General features: G+C 31.8%; 1 protein-coding gene across 1 annotated transcript; it reads right to left on the bottom strand.

Moving 5' to 3' along the window:
- Nucleotides 1-10,261: 10,261 nt before the first annotated feature.
- On the bottom strand, nucleotides 10,262-13,943 carry LOC145578704 (auxin-responsive protein IAA33-like). The gene is made up of 2 exons (XM_081636004.1): nucleotides 13,224-13,943; nucleotides 10,262-10,425 (listed from the first exon to the last, which is right to left on the bottom strand). The coding sequence occupies exons 1-2, from the start codon at nucleotides 13,754-13,756 to the stop codon at nucleotides 10,344-10,346; spliced, it is 615 nt and encodes a 204-aa protein (XP_081492130.1). The 5' UTR covers nucleotides 13,757-13,943; the 3' UTR covers nucleotides 10,262-10,343.
- Nucleotides 13,944-18,722: the final 4,779 nt, after the last annotated feature.

The raw sequence follows: 18,722 nt of genomic DNA on the forward strand, positions 1-18,722 counted from the left end.
CATTTAGAGTCATTTGAGCCTTTTCTTTCATGTGCTGCTTCTTGTGCTGTGTTTGTATCCATTCTCTTGGTTAACAGGTTAATATTTTGAGTTGAAAGCATAGCAGAACTGAGATTTAGGGCCGTTGTGGTAGAAAATGATGATTAATATTTAAAAATCCAATCTTTGCATTCATATAGTATGGAATGTCAGAACTCAGAACTCTGAAGTTTGTTTCTAATTCATTCACACTAGGGGTGAGCGTAGCAGGGTACCCTGTAAAAATATCAGGACCCGGAACCGGAACCTGTTGCAACAGGTTCCTAAAAATAGGAACCGGAACCGGAACCTGTTGCAACAGGTTCCTAAGAATTGGGAACCGGAACCTGCAGGTTCCGGTTCCTAAACAGGGTACCCTGTTTGTCAAAGTAAGCTTAATATTTACTTGATAAATTGTGACAAATTTATTATTTTTAAAATAGATGATCACAATAAATGCTTACAACTTTAGTATAGTACTTCAAATATAACAAACCAACACTAATTGTCTAGAATATTTAATACCATATAGGTTCCGGTTTCATGAACCCTATAGGGAACCTGTACTAACAGGGCACCCTACAGGTTCTAGATCCAAAATTTTATTACCCGGAACCGGAACCTGTTGCAACAGGTTCCTAATTTTATTACCCGGAACCGGAACCTGATCAACAGGTTCCGGGTTTGGAACATGCGGTTCCTAACAGGTTCCGGTTCCATATCAGGGTACCCTAAATTTTTGCTCACCCCTAATTCACACACACACACACATATATATATATATAATATATGCTGTTATATACGATTCATGTAAGTTCATATGGGGCGAAAAAATACCTCTTTTGGGCAGGTGAAACTTCTGGATCATTTGTGTCACAGGACTTGGATTTTGCTTCTTTATTTTCTTAAACTTATCGATTAGACTAAAGTATCAACTGTAACTGATTTGTTTGCATTATTCTCGAGTTTTGTTCTGGTTTCTGCAAATGCACATTATACTTGACATTCTGAACTTAGGACATTTAACTCAAAACAGTTAGGAATTACGATTTGAAGTAGAAAAATTGTGAAAGTAGGAAGTCATGTAAGTTTTGTTAATAAACTGCCTCATTTCTTCTGTTGTCTTCAGCAGAATGGAAAATGCTAGTTTATATTGCTATAACCTTTCAGGCAGCCTACCTGCATATTCTTCCCTATGCCTCTTAAGTCTGCATTATGCTGCTGCCCTCGTGTGGACAGACTATTTATGATTGGAGTCGATGTACTGAACGATTATCGACTGGCTTGTCATGGTCACATCAAAGTGTTTATAGACTTATAGTTGGTACGAGTAGTGTGAGAAGGAGAGCATGTTCTGAATTTTTGAATTTTCCCACTATAATCTGATTATTAAAAGGAAATATGGTAGTTTCTGTTTATATCTTTTGGGCTGACTCAGCCCGGCCCATTAAGCCTACACCAATTTATTATTCTTTAGAGCACGTGTAAGTTGATGAAAAAAAAACATTCACTTTGCCTTTTTGTTGGTGAAAGCATTCATTTAATACGTTTGTTGGAGGGTATTTACTATTTAGTCCCTTCCATCGGTCGAAAGGGTCTTTGCTCTTTGACCCTTGAAAAGCAAAGTTTGCTATATTTGATTATTTGATGCTCGTTTTTATTCTTGTGTAGTTGTGCACTTGTGCACCTTGGTCTAGGGATTTATTTTCTTCTTTGATATGGACAAGTAGGACAACGTTTATATTTAAGCGACATCTCTTACGCGTCAATTAGTTTCAACGACATATATTAATGTTTAAGAGTAGGGCAAAAGGTGCAATTTTTATTACTCCATATTATACTTAGTTGAATCTAGAATTGTATAACCACACTTATTTTATGAGCAAATATTTTTAAATAATTTAAAAAGGAAAATATTATATATAGCCCTTAGGACTACATATAAGAATTAAATTTGCACTTGAAAATTGTAAAAAGTTAAGAAATCATAAAAATATAAACACTAATTACGCTGATTTACGCGTGTTTTTGTCATAAATTTCTAATTTTATGCAATTTCTAATAGTGTATTTAATGTTTATATAGGGCTATATATAACACTACCCTTTAAAATTAATAATAAAAATAATGTGAGCTCTAGGTAGGTACAATCGGTTATATAGTGAAGTAAGGGGTCTCCACCCCCAAATATTGGCCATGTTTAGTAAATGGCTTTTTAGTGACTTTTTGGTTAGCTTTTGGCTTTTTTATGTGGCCAAACAACCAAAAAATGTGTTTGGTAATTGGCTTTTTAGTCAGCGAAAAAGTTGGCTTTTAAGCCAAAATGAAAAGTTGCTTTGAGTAGCTTTTTTGTTGGCTTTTGGCTTGTTGGCCTACAAATTATCTAATAAACAACCAATAACCAACAATTAATTTACCAAACACTTTTATAAACAACCAGCGTAAATAGCCAATTTCAAAAGCCATTATAAGCAACCAAATATTCCAACTGGTCAAACAAGCCAAGTGAACCAGTCAACAATCAACCGCAAACACCCATTTGCCAAACAAGGCCATTATGATAAAGTAAATGGAATAACTACTAGTGCCGGTGGTTCTTGGATCCATAACTTGAAATTTTGGACCCAACCCATTTCTGATCCAACATTTCAAATTTAAATCCATTTCGAGTTTAACCCGTAAATTATTAATTTGAGTTTAATAATTAAAAAAAAATATTAATAAGTGTTTTTCGTAATATCCATATTTACATACTCCTTGTATTTGTTTTAATTTAAGTGTTACAGGTTGACTGGACACATATGGCATGACAATGCAAAATTTTGACCAATATTATTTTTAATTATCAATAAATATAAATTATATATAAAAATAAATTAATACTATTCGAATTATATACATTGAGATAATTTCAACAAATACTCACATGACTAATTTTATTCTCATTTATAAATCACTAACATTTGTCAAAATAAATTACTATATATGTAAGTAATGAAAAAAAATCAAAGTGAGGCTTTGAAATAAAAGCGGAAGGACTAAGAAGTACTTTATTTATTTATTTATTTGCTATTTGGGAGAATTGGTAGTTAGGGCTCTATTTGGCAATTATCTTTTAACTAGCTTAACGCAATTAGTTGGTTTTTTTTTTTTTTTTTTTTTTTTTTTTTTTTTTTTTTTTTGAGGAGAAAAATAATTAGTTGTTTATGTAAAAGTGTTTGGTAAATCATTATTAGTTATTAGTTGTGTTAATTTATAAACAACCAAAAAGCTAAAAACTCTTTCAAAAAACTTCTCATATGAGATTTTTGAAAAGAAGGCTTTTTACGGGAAAGCTCTATCAAATAGCTCTTTGTCAAACACCCCAAATAGCTTTTCAAAATGCTAAAACAACTCTTTTTTGCTCCAAACATCCCCTAATTACACGTACTTGAAAATAAATTTTTAATCTGATTTAATTTCTTTTTTTTTTTTAAAATTAAAAAAACATGCAATTCTAGGTCCGTGAATCTAATCTAAATTCTGAAATTAAGATTTATGAATTCGGATTAGCATCTGTATCTATAAATTAGATTTGAATCTGGGACCCATTAGGATCCGATCCAAATTTGACTAATTGCCACCTGCCCACCTCAATAACCATGTGAAGAATTGTGGTGAGAAGTAAAATTTATAAAAGGTAGAGGGAGTTCAACGGAGTCGTTTGGCATCTCGATATTGACTCACATGTAATATGGGTTGCAAATTGATTGATGAAAATAATACTCCCTCCGTTTCAATATAATAGTCTTATATGGAGTCAATCACATAAAATAAGAAAAGAAGAATATTTGGAATCTAACATTAAAGTCGAAAACAATTTATAAATAATTTTGTCTTATTTAAATTGTTTTGATTTTTTTTGGAAAACCGTCAACCAGATTCAAGGGAATAATTTTTTTACTTAGAGCCATGTCCTAAATTCACAATCAATTAACTTAGCCAATCAAAATTTAATATGTATAAAATAGGAAATAAAAGCTAAGTTAAAAGTGAAATACATTCAATATGGGTAGATCTTTTTAAAACGCCCAAAATAGTATATGGGACTAACAAATTGAAACGGAGGGTGTAATATTTTGACAAAGAATAAAACACATTATATTAGAACAATTTAAGCATAAACCAACTAAATTATGGCGTAATTAATTTCACATTAAAACATGAAAATAATGTGGGAACGATAGTAAGAAGTAATTTTAATTAACTTATTTGAGTTGATAGTGGCGTGAATTAACACTACTTTTGTATAGTTGAATCTGTCTCGTTACGTACAAGGTACAAACGATCTCCTTAACAATCAACTTTCATGGTTGCACACCCGACCTCGGTCTCATTAGTGTAGTATAAAGAGGCGCATTAATAACAATTGTGATAAATGTCCAAATGACATTGTAATTCTATGTTATTTTTGAGAGAGGGATAGTGATTTTATTTTGCTTATTTGAGAGAACAAAGTTTATTTATTTATTTTTTAATATAGGAATCTTCAAGATTGAAAAACCAAAAAGGCAATAAATGAATTTTTGAAAACGAAAGTTCAACCAATCATGCTTTGATTAATGTTTGTAATTGTCATATTAAATATGACAAGATTTGACGAAAATTATGGCAAGGTATAATTTTCAACGGTCTCTTATTTAGCAATTAACCTCTTAGGTTAAAAAAACTTTGTCTCATAAGTTTAGTACGAAGAGGTAGATTGAGAACAGCTGTGACTGATGTCCAAATGGGAGACTCTAATTTTTGTACATTTTTTTTTTCTTTTTTTTTTTTTTTTTTTTTTTTTTTTTTTTTTTGGAAGAGAGGAGAGTGATCCTATGTACTTGAGTAGTTGAGTTAAAAATAACTTGGTTTTTTTAGGAAGCCTTCAAGTTTGAAGAAACCATAAAGCGACAAATAAGTCTTTGAAAAATGCTAGATCAATGAATCATGCTTTGACTATGTTTAGAAAATTTTGATGAATACTGTAGACACGAAAATTTTATGAGTATTTTACATTTAAATTTAATAAATTAATTTGGGTTAAATCATGTTAATGATCCATCTTAATTATTTTTGGTCCATCCAAATAGAATATCCGAATTAATCAAATACAATTCGGGTTATAAAATAAATCAAATGGACCAGGTTAAAAGATTTTTAAGTCATACAATGGGTCAGGTCCAAACCTACAAAGTCCACTCAAGGGGTTCTCATTAGGGATGTCAATGGGGCGGGGCGGGGCGGATGTTGGCCTTCCCATCCCCATCCCCACCTAATATTTTCATCCCCATCCCCATCCCCATCCCCACGGCGGGTCCAATTTTCATCCCCATCCCCGCCCCACCGGGTACAACTCCAAAACCATCCCCGCCCCACCCCCCACTTGGATATCCATCCCCACCTTATCCCCACCAAAGACCCGCCTAATCCCCACCCAAGATCCACCTAATCTCCGTATCTCAAATAAAAAATCTTACATAATTAATACGAATTATAAAATAAAACATTCTACACACATTTTTGTGTTATAATATAAGTGTCATACAAAGTAGATTAATATTGTACTAGTATTTCAAGTAATTATTTATAATAGTATAAAAGTATGTAATTTTGCTTTAAAAGATATATAGTTGTGGGTATGAGGTGGGGATGGGGCGGGTATGAAGTGGGGCGGGTGGGGCGGGGCGGGGATGGGGCGGGTACAACTTAAAATCCACCCCCGCCCCATCACCCATGGCGGGTATGGTTTTTATCCCCATCCCCGCCCCACCACCCGCCAAACCGAGACCCATCCCCGCCCCACTGGGGCGGGGATGGGGCGGGTCTCCTACTTGACCCGCCCCACTGACATCCCTAGTTCTCATCCCCTATAAATATACATTCCTCCATCAGTTGAAGGAATCTGGAAATCATTATTACAAGAGCTCATAAAACTCAAACGGAATTCTCTCTGTAGTAAGTCAACAAGCATATTAAATTCGTGCTGACTTGTTCAGATACACTCAAACACATTTGAATGGGATTAAGTTTTATAAGCCCTCGTTCAGGTGTATTCAAAGTTCAAACAAAACCCTTGAATACAAGTTGACATCATCAAACGTCACCATGCATTCGAACTCAAGTCGACGTCATCAAAGGTCACCCTACAGGTTTCACACACGTGTCATCGTCAAGCTGCGGAACATAATCAGAGGACTTAGTTTATTTTATTATAAACTGTTATACAAAGATTGTACCTAAAATTCTATATTAATATAAATTCATTTGTTACTTTATTTCCCGTCTTTATTTATTTAAACCCGAAATTTGTGTAAACAAATACTATGGCAAGATAATCTACAATGGCTAGGAAGAAATGAATGCATAAAATCTCACAATATATGCGTGTAAAAATATTTTTATCGTTACACATCCACATCCATCACGAATGTGCTCAAACTGTGAACCAATTACTTTAATTGGTTAAAGTCTTAAAGAATGGTACTATACTTAAGAGGACCTGACATCAAACCTCATTTACATAATTACTTTCGTTGTCTTGCGATTCTCTCCAAATCTCCATAGACCAAAAAAAAAAAAAAAGAAAAAAAAATAGTGCCCAAGGGCATACACGGAAGTTGGGATATATTGAAAAAGTGGGACAACAAGTACTTTTTTGGGTTTCTTTTGAAGCAAATGACTTAGAGATTGGGCCTGAAGACTTAAGGCATAACTTCAGATTATAGCGTTTGTCTAGCCAAGAAATATCCAACATGGTGATTCTTTTGAAACCAAATAATACTATTCTTGCAAAACCAAGAGTACGATTACTAGTACTCGAGGGACTTTTATTTTCTTAGATTTTGATCATCTTTTAAGAGTTCAAAAAAAAACGGAGGAAGGAAATGTATGGATGGAATGTATAGGATACCTTAAGTCCTTAATGAAGTCATTTGAAAAGGTCACAAATTATCTATTGTTGGAAATCTTGGGATTAAAAATAAAAGCATAATTTGATACTTTTATTTCTAAGACCCCCAAATTTTGATTTTTTTTTTCCCCACATCAATATTGATGAAATAATGAGGATAAAAGACTAGATATTGATGTTTAGAGTTTATGTACATGAATTTACTAAACCAAATTAAGTTTATAAGGCCATGACTGAGGAGTGCAAAATTGTTTATGTTAATTCATGTCATCAAGTGCGATAATAATAATCTGGGGTTAATTCCTTCCCAGTCAATAGTTCTGTTAAAATAGCCATTATGATAATAAATAGTTAATTTAAATTGAATTAGAAAACTTAGCATTATTTAATTTAAATTATAAATCCTAGATTAAAAATAAAATAAAATTATAGGACGGTTTTGTGTGCTTTCTTTCATACATATCAGGTTTTGTATTCATAGAATCATAGTTTTTCTTGGATGACTACTTATTAATACGGAGTACAAGGTAAGAGACACACGCACATTGTGTGTGCAATATAAGAAATCTATATGAATTGATTCTCCATTTTTTTTTTTTGAACTATTATCTACCTTATTCTAATAAATAAATAAATAAAAGATAGGAGGATTTTATTTTTATTTTTATTTTTATTTTTAGGAAAATGCTATACATAGCCTTTAGGGCTACATATAATCATTAAATTTACACTTGAAAATAGTAAAAATTTAAGAAATCATAAAAATATAAATACTAATTACACTGATTTACGAGTGTTTTTGTCATGAATCCCTAAGTTTATACAATTTTCAAGAATGAATTTAATGCTTATACATAGTCCTTAGGGCTACATATAGCATTACCCCTTTTTTTTAAGGTAGTAGTTTTTTTTTTTTTTTTTTTTTAAAAAAGGATGGCAGTTTTTTTAAAACAAAAAAAATAAAAATAAAATATTATGTAAAAGATGAAAGGGGTATTTTGGAAAAGTAAAATTTATCACCAAAATCCCCTTTCACTTTATATACTACCTCCGTTTCATAAAATGTGCAACAAACTTGGTTGCATGTTTTCCAAGACAAAATTTGATAATGCTTGATTAACAAAATGAAGGGTATGTGATTAAGGGTAAGAGAGAGAAAGATGGGATAATTAAATAATCAAAGGTCACCACTAGTCCACCACCAACTGCCATCTTCTCTTCGACACCACCCACCAGCAGCACCACTAACACCGCACCACCCACCAGCAGCACCACCCACCAGCCAACTCGCACCACCACTAACACCGCATCCTGTAATCACTCTCAACACAACCCAGATCTGAAACCCTCCATAACCACCCAAAACCAACCTCACCCGATTAACTCGCACCACCACTTACACCGCCACCACCCGAAACCCCACCATGAACAAAATCCTGAGACCCCACCGCCCTCTCACCACCACTATAATTCGAAATCCCACCTCATCACCACCAATTGAAACCCCGTCTCAACCCTACTAACGTACCAAAACCCCACCCTCTCACCACCACCAAGATCCGAAACCCCCACGTACCATAACCACTAAATACCCTACCCCACCCAACTCACAACCACCAAAACTTACCCACAAGGAGGAGCGAAGACTTTGACAAGGGAAGAAAGGAGCTGACGGCTTTGACCAAGGAAGAAGAAAGCGCCGACAACTGTCACAAGTAAGAGGTGCGACTGGATCGGAGTGTGAGGGGCGACGACTAGATCTCACGTGTAATTGAGTGTGTGGGGTGGCGACTGGATCGATATGAGTGGTGGTGGTGGAGTGGTGGTTGTGACTTGTGAGAGAAGAGAGAAGAGAGAAGAGAGAGAAAAGGTGTTACTGGTGGTTGAGAGGGAGGAGAGAGAAAAGTTGGTGATGTTGGTGGTGGATGTGGGCTATGAGGAGGAGAGATAATATGGTTTAAGGTTTAAATTATGGATTGATTAATTTAGGTTAATAAGTTAATAGGTAGTTTATTAAAGTTAAGTAAGGGTAGGTTGGTAAATTCACACAAAATTTTTTACTATATTAGGAAATTATTTTTTTTGTTGCACATAATGTGTAGCTTCCGTTTTAGGAAATTGTTGCAGATTTTATGAAACGGAGGTAGTATTACTATAGATACTAGAATTGCTTCAAGATAAGTTTGAGAGGAAAAGCGTGAACATCAGTAAAAAAAAAATGTACATATATAAAGGTTGATATTTTTAAATTATAAATAATCTAGATGAGTTAATAAAGTATATACCACATAAGTATATTTTTCATTATGTATTAATCATAAAATACGACCGATTAAATAAAGGAGAATGGGTGTGCATAATGTCAAAAGCAAAACGTTTTAACTAAAAACATGCTGAAGATGTACTTTAAAAGAAGTTGCAAGGGGAAATCTCAAAGGAAGATAATGATGATTAGGTTCACACCTTAAGTTAACCGGTGTGTTAAAATTAAGTACAAATATTACACTTTGATAAACCATACGAGATTACGAGAAATAATAAATACTCAAGAAATTTGTTGTTATTAAGCCAACAAAACAATAACGATAACATTTACGATCACGTACAATTAATATAATCATTCAAGTACACGTCCATAATTTTCATGTCAAAATCAATGAGGAATTTTATATTGAGACGCAATATAAATATGAGTGTTTAATTTCCTTAGTTGCTTCCTCAAAGAGAACTTGAAATTAGTAAATTGTAATGATAGATACTACGTAAGTCTTTAGACATTTTAAGAGAATGGGGACTATGGGGTTAGGGTTGGGGTCGATTTTTGGGTCATCCACTCATCCCCTGACACTCTCTCTTAATTTTTTTGCGTTATAATTGGACCTACATTTTTAAGCCTTAATTAATTTAAATATTTACTAACCTTATACACAATTTTCCGTCTGAAAATTCAAAAAAAATGCTACTTATTTTGTGTTTATTACTTTCCCTTACACGCCGTCTTTTTAGTTGTACCTACTTTTACTTTATTTCTTACTCGACCATGCAACATGAGGGTCCACTAACCTTTTACTTCTCCAATAAACAAAAAAAAGAAAAAAAAAGATATGATGAGGTACTTCGTATTATTTTATCCGTTACCCTTGATTATCGGGTTTACTGTAAATGAATAGTACTAATGATAACTGAGACATTATCAAATTTGCTATGGGTATAGAAGTTTAAATTAATTGAAGGCACATATATTATAAAATGATCTTGATAAATTTTAGAAATCAAGCTAGCATTACAAGTTTTTTTTTTTTTTTTTTTCTTTTTTCTAAGTTGGGGGAAGAGGGGTTACTGAACTAAAGAATTGGTACGTTATTCCCTCAAAAACAGGAAAATAAACTGACTAGTGTTTTGTGCTCTTCTGCTTCCTTGAACTTGACTTCACCGGCAGTATCCTAATTCTTTTTGCCACTCGTACAAAATCCCTGCTCACAATCATATGTTACAAACTTACAATTCGAGTAAATACTACCACCCCGATTTTTATTAGTTGCAACTTTGGGGTAATATTTGTTAGATTAAATTTTTCAAAGTTGCAACTAAAAAAAATCAGAGGTAGTATATATATTTTTCATGAAAAAAATAAATGTTTAATTTCCTCTAATATATTCCTCCTATAAGAAAAGGAAGAAATTAAATACAATTTCTCGTGATGACCTCGTAAATTCTCGTTAGGGCACATGAGATGTGCGTAGAGATATATATATAATAAGGTTTGATTTTATAATCAATTTATAATATGGTGAATATGATGGAAAATATTCTTAATTTCTTGTAGTATGTAAGTAATATGAGTCCACATCTTACATGTAAAACTTGAAAACGAGGGGATTAATTATATAGTAGTATCAATTGAACATGAACCACAAGACTCTTAAAATTGCATATGTATACTAGCTAGTATATTATTATTATTATATTATACTCGTACGTACCTTGCTGCTTAAAGCCATGGAACGATTTGGAAAGTGTGAAGAGTAGCTTGGAAGATGAAGGAAATTTTATAGAAAGGGTAGTTAATTAAAGGCTTTATTATAGGACAATCAAAGAATAATCATCCTAATTAATTTAACTCTCCTTCAATTCTTCAAATTAAAGAAACAATGCATGCAAGTTGATACTCAAGCGACAGGCACATACTAGCTAGCTTAGATAGCTAGCCATCTTAAGGAGGAAATTATCATTAATTAGAGACGAGGAACATCTTACTCAATCCTTCTTATGAAATAAAATAAAACAATCTACATATTCTCAAATCTATAATTGTACCTTCTTTTTTTTTTTTTTTTTTTTTTTTTTTTTTTTTGCTAGAAGTGCTATAAATGAAGAGTGGAGGAGGTATATATCTATTAACTTGTATGTGGAGTACTACTTTTCTAACATATAATTAATTTCATATGTGACATACATTGTCATATAATAAATGGCCAATTATTTCTTCCCTCATTTTAGTTATTCATGACGAAACCTATAGTCAAAATATGTTTCATTCTGTAATGCATGACTTTTTCATAACTCAACGCAAAGCAAAAACATAAATCAAATTGTTACAATTTTATCTGTAGATGTTGTATGACGTTTTATTAATGAATTAATTTAGTTAAAAAAAAAAGGAAAAACATAAATTTAAAAGAAACTATCCTACTTATGTAATTGTTGGATACCACAGCACGTAACAAGATGAACTCACAAAGTCACACTATTTAATCATTTCTCCCTCTTTTCCACTTAGAAAGAGGCACACATGCATGACAATTAAAAGTCCAATTTTCTCTCTTAAACAAGACTACCTAAATTCTAAATGAAAAGGGTGCATGCTCCATTAAGTTATTGGACATGCCCTAAAAAAGGTTAAGATGATGATGTTTGAATCGATATCATCTAATTTATGGTGCTAAATTACTAGCATGTTGGTGATAATATTATTCTAAAAAAAAGTACTCGTACTAGATAAAACTCTTCAAAACCATGTTCGAATAGATAGTCTAACACATTCAAGCTGAACTCTTGTATGTCGGATCTATACCCTATTTGTCAATAGATTACTTTACTTGCGCAACTTGTATACCATCTTACTTAAAAGACAGATAATACATATTACGCAAAACATAAATGACAAGTCCGAATCTACATACCTTGAGGTCCATAGGCTTAAATAGGTGATTAATTTTGGTGTCATCAGTTACACACACCTAACTCAAGTAAATAACTCGTTGCTTGGTAGGGGGAGGTTGGATGTGAAATCACGTACATATATTTTGGGAATTAATACAACATATAGTGCACAACAATAAGTACTACTAACTTTTGGTGCTCTAAAACAATTAAGTTCATAAAATAGGACAAGTTTTGGGACCAAATATGTATTGACATTTTACACAGACTACTTAAATATTTATGCACACCCAAAAACAAACACATTAATAATCTATTATTCATGCATGCTTATATGTACCTACATATACGTAATTTCCAGAAAATCAGTGTCCCAGGACACTTATTATTTTTAAGTTGTTGTCCTTCAGTGTATTGTCTCCAATCTTGTGATTCTTGCATCTTTCTTATTTTACTAAATATCACCCTCTCCATCCATATTATTAATTAAATAGTCAGATTGATAGTGTAATTTATGTAAATCGTACTAACAAAGTGAAAACTAAATTAAAATCAAAGGGAGTAAATTCAGAAGAAATTATACTTGAACATAGTATCATCGCATTAAGCGATAAGCATATTATTTAATTTCCCACATGATATGTTATAATTATACCTTAGAACTACGTAGTGTTGCTTGTAAATATTTTTTTCGAATTAAATTTTGATGTAATTTTAAATTGATAAATTAGATGTCTTAATTTCTTTTAAACACTACTTTAATTTATTTATATTTTAGTTATAAAAAAAAAAAGTAAATATGGCAATAAACTTCATTAAAATGTTTATCAACACCGAAAATTCTTGTATTATTTTGCCCAAATATTATGATGGTTTTTCGATTAATTATCGTGTTTAAAATTCCCGATCTTTAATATATCATACACAACGACAATACTTTATTCTATTTTTCGCGAATTTTTCATTTATAAATAAGCAGACACCCTTAAAATAATAAAAAGCCGTTTCAAATTAAAATAAATAAATTAATTAATTAAAACATAATCATGAATTAAATGAAGAAAAAAAAAAAAGTAGAAGAGAAAAAGTAGAGAGAAAAAAGACGTACTTCCACTGAAGATCACCAGCAAGAAGAAGATCATTCTCCATATCTTCGTAAGCAATAACATAACCAGGAACAGCATTAGACAAATCAAGTTGTTGCTGTTGTTGTTGTTGCTGTTGTCCATTATCATTATTATTTTCATCATCATTTTGTTGAATATTTGCTATTTCCACAAACATTTGTCTAAGAGCCTTGGCTAAACTTTGGTAGTTACCATGGTTTTGTAGGTTAATCCGGTGGCAGATCGAACGGCCCTCGAGCACAACTGTGATAGAGGGCACGACGTTTAGGACTAGATCTCCACCACCACCATCTAACCTCCCTGATTGGAGGAAGTGATGGTGATGATGGGGTGGTTTACTTATATATAATGATTGTTGTGACGTCGTTGAGGACGACGCCACAGATGTAGTAGGGTTAGTAGGGGCGGTAGGTGCACTAAGAAGTCTAGTGTAGAAACTATCATGCCATCTTCTTTTTAAGGATTCTTGCCTTTGAACCTCAATAATATTATTGTTGTTCATGTTGTTATACATGATAATTATATATGTATGTATGCTAATTATAATATATGCTTCTAATAATTATATAAGAAACATATATTATAATTCTTGAAATATTTCTTCTCAAAATGTTTTTGAAGAGAGAGAAAGAAGAGAGAGAAAGAGAGAGAGTCGGTGGAGGAGGTAGTTAGTGTGAGTGATCAAGCTAGCTTTTAGTGGTATGTTTGGAATGAATGAAATTATATAACATGATAGAGAGTTTAAATAGAAAGGGTTGGATAGGAGTACATTTATGTCTGAAATTATATATATATCTTAATTAATTGATTTAGAGGGTTTGTTTTTTTATTTTATTATTTATATAATTTTTTGGGGAAGTTCCTTTATTTCCTCATTTCAAGATCAAGATGGTGAGTTGAATTGAATTTGCTTGGGATGCCGTAAGTTCAGAATTGGATGCTTTTGTAGCGCTTCCAAAACATCAACACCTAAGAAGCAATGTTTTTATTTTTTATACAATTGTAGTATGATAGTAAACTTAAACCCTCCCGCTATTAATACTAAATGATATAAATATAAATGCATGCATGTATCAAGAGGTGGCTAACAAGTCATTCGAATTGAGCTTAATTTAGTTTAGGTCAAAATCAAGCCAGGTATATGGTCATAAATCATTCTGTGCAGGTTGATTATATGGGTCTATTTTCAATTAATTTTGTAAGACAATACAATAAATCAATTGAATATATATTCATATTAACTTTTGGTTGGACCGATTCTTGATAGATAGATTGTGTCGCCATTGAATTGGATCAGTCATGCATGTGACATCAAGTATTGTATGTAGTCCAAGTGATCCAATTTGGAAATATATATATACACACGAAGTATGAATAATTAGGTTTATTGATATTATTTTATCAATTACGTGGCTCTACATAATCTTCGATCTATATATGATACTTTGTAATTTTCCTAAGAAAGCCAACAAGGAAACAAGGGGTAATCATAAATAATAACTTTGGTTCTCGATAATGAAAAGGTTTTATTATATATTGATCGGAGCTGAGATTTAAACCTGTTGTAATCTTGAACTAAATTACTTGATAAGCCAAGTGAAATTTTTGCACTATTCTTTTCCTTATGGATTATATATAACTAGAATTGGTCTCACGATCTATAGATCGAATAGAGGAGAAACCCTAGCTCTTCCACTTCAACTCGGGATTCTAATTATGCTTAATTAACCACATTTGACTTATTTAGAATTTATGAAACCATTTTGGTTGTTCTGTTGTGAATTGAAACTTGTTAATAATAAAAATAACTAGTCGATATGAATTAATTTGAAATAAGTTAAAACAAGTCATTTGAACATTAAGAGATGCATCGACAATATTGTGAGCGGTATCATCCCAAACATATACACTAGATTAAGGGTTCAGTTTAATTATTATAAGAAATTAATAATAGTAAATTATTTGAAACCAAAGAATAAAAAATTAGATAATGAACAAGTAGTTGCTTGTGTTTCACATAGTGACTTAAAATTCCTTGTCTGGCTGTCTAGTGTTTGTGTTTGAACTACTTGCAAAGATAAGGCCCCCATGCGGAAGAGGCATGTTTGCTTGCGAAACCCAAAAGTTGGTTAAATCATATTATATATTCATATATAATTCTCTTATATTATATGGTACTATTACATTATATTTGGATCTTTGTTCACTAACATGAACAATATCATATAATTCTTTTTTTATGTTGATAACAATACATGAAGAAATACAGGATCTCATCTAATTTTTATACATATTATTTTTATGGGGATCATATAATTATAATTAAAATAACGTGAAGGCTAAGCAATTTAGGTTGGACCATATAAATATAAGAGAAAATTGCATGAAATTAAATAAAATTGGTAAAATAATTCTTGTAAATTGAAACTGCATGGACGTAAGAGAAAACCTTTGAGCGTTACCGTCGGCGAATGGTTCGCTTACAATTTTGACTCAAATTTAATTTTATTAATTACAAACAATTAAACATGACACTGAATTAAAGAAGATGCTTTTCTTTTAGTTGATCCCAAAGTATAAATTTATTTTTAATTTTGTTTGGATATTATGGAAGTTGCATTAGATTTAAGGACACAAAAATAATCTTAAGATCTGTATTAGTGCATTTCAAAGAGATCAGTATTATCGTGGCATTACTTCTGTTCTAGACTTCCAGCCTAACATTGTAAGTTTTCTTTTTCTCATGTTTTACATAAATTATTAATGTTCATTTTCTTTTTCTCCTGTTTTTCATAAATTATTTATGTACGTGATAGAGTATAAAACATATTCCTGGGCCTCAACCATCAGCTTAAGCTTTTGGTTGAGTTGGTCCACTAACATGATATCAGAGCCCAGGTTTGTTGGGCCGTTTATAACTGGGTATTTGTCAAGCCACTGGTTAAGGGGCCTCTATTGGATGTTCATTCCCAAAGAGGATTTATATTGTACCTTCTGGTGTGCTCTAATTCTAAGGACACTCACAAGTGAGGGGGAGTGTTGGAACCCAATGTGTATCACTTGTGAGTGTCCCACATTGGAGAAAGAGGAGAGGTGATTTCACTTTATAAGGTAGAGGAGTAACTCCTACTATTGCCAATTGGTTTTAGTATGGAAGCTCCAAGCTTTGTTTGTGGACCTAACTCTCCTCTTCCTTGTTCGGGTTTCCCAGGCCCATTTCATATTGTTTCGAAATTTAACATGGTATCAGAGCGAGGTGACATATGGATTGTGCTCTTGAGTCTTGAAGGTGTTAAGATTGGATTTGATTATGGTTTTATTTATTTGATCGGACTATGGAACGTAATTGGGTTCAATATTGAGTTTGGTTATGGGTAGGCCACAATAGGATCATTGTAAACTAATTTATTGTGCCTTTTGTATCAAGCTATTAAAGTAAGTGCATTAGTTTGACTATGACACTCGTAAATGTAAAATTTTAATCGTTTAAAAAATTAATATTATACAAAAATGTATTTTAGCTAAAATATTATTCACAAAGAGATTAGAATCAATTTTAGTCATGTAACGCCATATTCAGTTATTTTGAAACAAAGAGATTGGAATCAATTTTAGTCATGGCTAGCTAGATTCAATTTTATTTCAACTCAAAGTCAATTTATCCAAACTTGTTACTATTCGAATTTTGGGTACCCACCTTTACATACATTCTTAATAAATATACTACTATCAAAATTTGTTTCTATTACATTGCATTATCTCTTATTCAAAATATATTATCTTATTTCTGTTAATTTTTAGTTGCAACAAAGAAATATTTTATATTTCACAAAAAAAATACCCCTTTGTTATAACTAAAAGTTAATGGAGGTAGTATGTCATCATTTACATTACCACATACATACACCTAAAAATATAACCATGATTAGTGGAGGAACCTAATTTAAGACCTCAAGTTAGGTTTTTTTTTTTTTTTTTTTTTTTTTTTTTTTTTTTTTTAAAAAAAAAAAAAAACACTTTTTAAGACCTCAAGTTTAATAATAAAATCTTTCATAAATGTATATCAAAATAAAAATGCCTAACCATGTTTTCACATGTCAAATCTCAACTATTTTCCATGTAATAACTCGGGGCATTGTTTGAATCCATATTCTAGTTAAAATATCAAAAGTAAATATTTTTAGTTAAAAAATCAATTCATTTGTTAAAAGTCATACAACATCTACAATAAAATCAAAATCAACAGGTACTGGTTATATACCTATTTGATTAAATAAAAGTCTCCTTAATAAGAGCTACAATCGAAGTAGATGAAATATTACTCCGATCCGTATTGAGAACATTATTAAGTTGAAATTTCTTAATAAAAACACTCAATCACTTCATTTACTATTTGTGATTGTAATTGTTAATATATCAACTTAACTAAAAGTTTAACCTGTTGGTTGAAGTTCAAGATTGATTTATATACACTATCACGCCCCTTTACATAAGAGCCCTTTAGGCTTGAAATGTGGATGCAACATAGGTCATTTACATACCCTGCGTGAAATATTCCACTTGAGGGTGGATGAGATTTTAACCATGTTAGCTTTAATACCATGTTAAAGGACCAATTTAACCAAAAATTTTAGTTGGTGGTTGAATCCCAAGATTGGTTTATGTACTCTATCTGTAACCTCCCAAATTATTAAAAAAAGAAGAAAAAGGAATTAAAAAAAAAAAAAAAAAAAAAAAAAACATGCATGATCAATTGTGTAGAATATCTAGTAATTTTCTCATACAAATCAAACTAATAAATTTTAGGTTGACGAATAATGCCTTTGAAGGTACGGAGTTAGAAGCATAGACATAAACAAGAATTCCAAGACAAGGTGCAAATTAAATGTAAATATTCAAAGAAAATATGATTATTACAATACAAAAATCCAGCATTCATCAATCACTCTTTGAATAAGTAAAGATAGCAATTGATGTGGGTCAAATATAAGATCATGGTCATAGTGGCAAGTACTCTTCAATATAGTCAGATCAATTAGTAAAAGCATGGTCATCGTGACAATTGCTCTTCGATTTGCTGTCTGATCGTATTAAAATTCATGGTCATATAGTGGGCATGTACTCTTCAGCATATGACTACTTTATTTTCAATTAATAAATTAACACAAATTTTTATATGTGGCTGGTTAGACAATGTGTCATAATAGAGGTTATTTTGTTAGTGTTATAGGGGTTACATGGTCAGTGTTATAAGGGTTACTCACTTACTCGTCAGTGACTTGTTACTTGGTCAGTGTTATACGAATTACTCAGTCTGTGTTACAATATAGGAGTTACTTTGTCAGTGATATATGAGTTATTCGGTAAGTGCTATAGGGGTTACTTTTTTTATTTTTTTTATTTTTATTTTTATTTTTTTTTTTACAACTGGCCACATGATGTGGCTAGCCAAACACAAGACGAGCTGATAAATTAATACG

Source organism: Chenopodium album, chromosome 14 (assembly GCF_948465745.1).
Source record: "Chenopodium album chromosome 14, dcCheAlbu1.1, whole genome shotgun sequence".
In the NCBI taxonomy this organism is placed as follows: Eukaryota; Viridiplantae; Streptophyta; class Magnoliopsida; order Caryophyllales; family Amaranthaceae; genus Chenopodium; species Chenopodium album.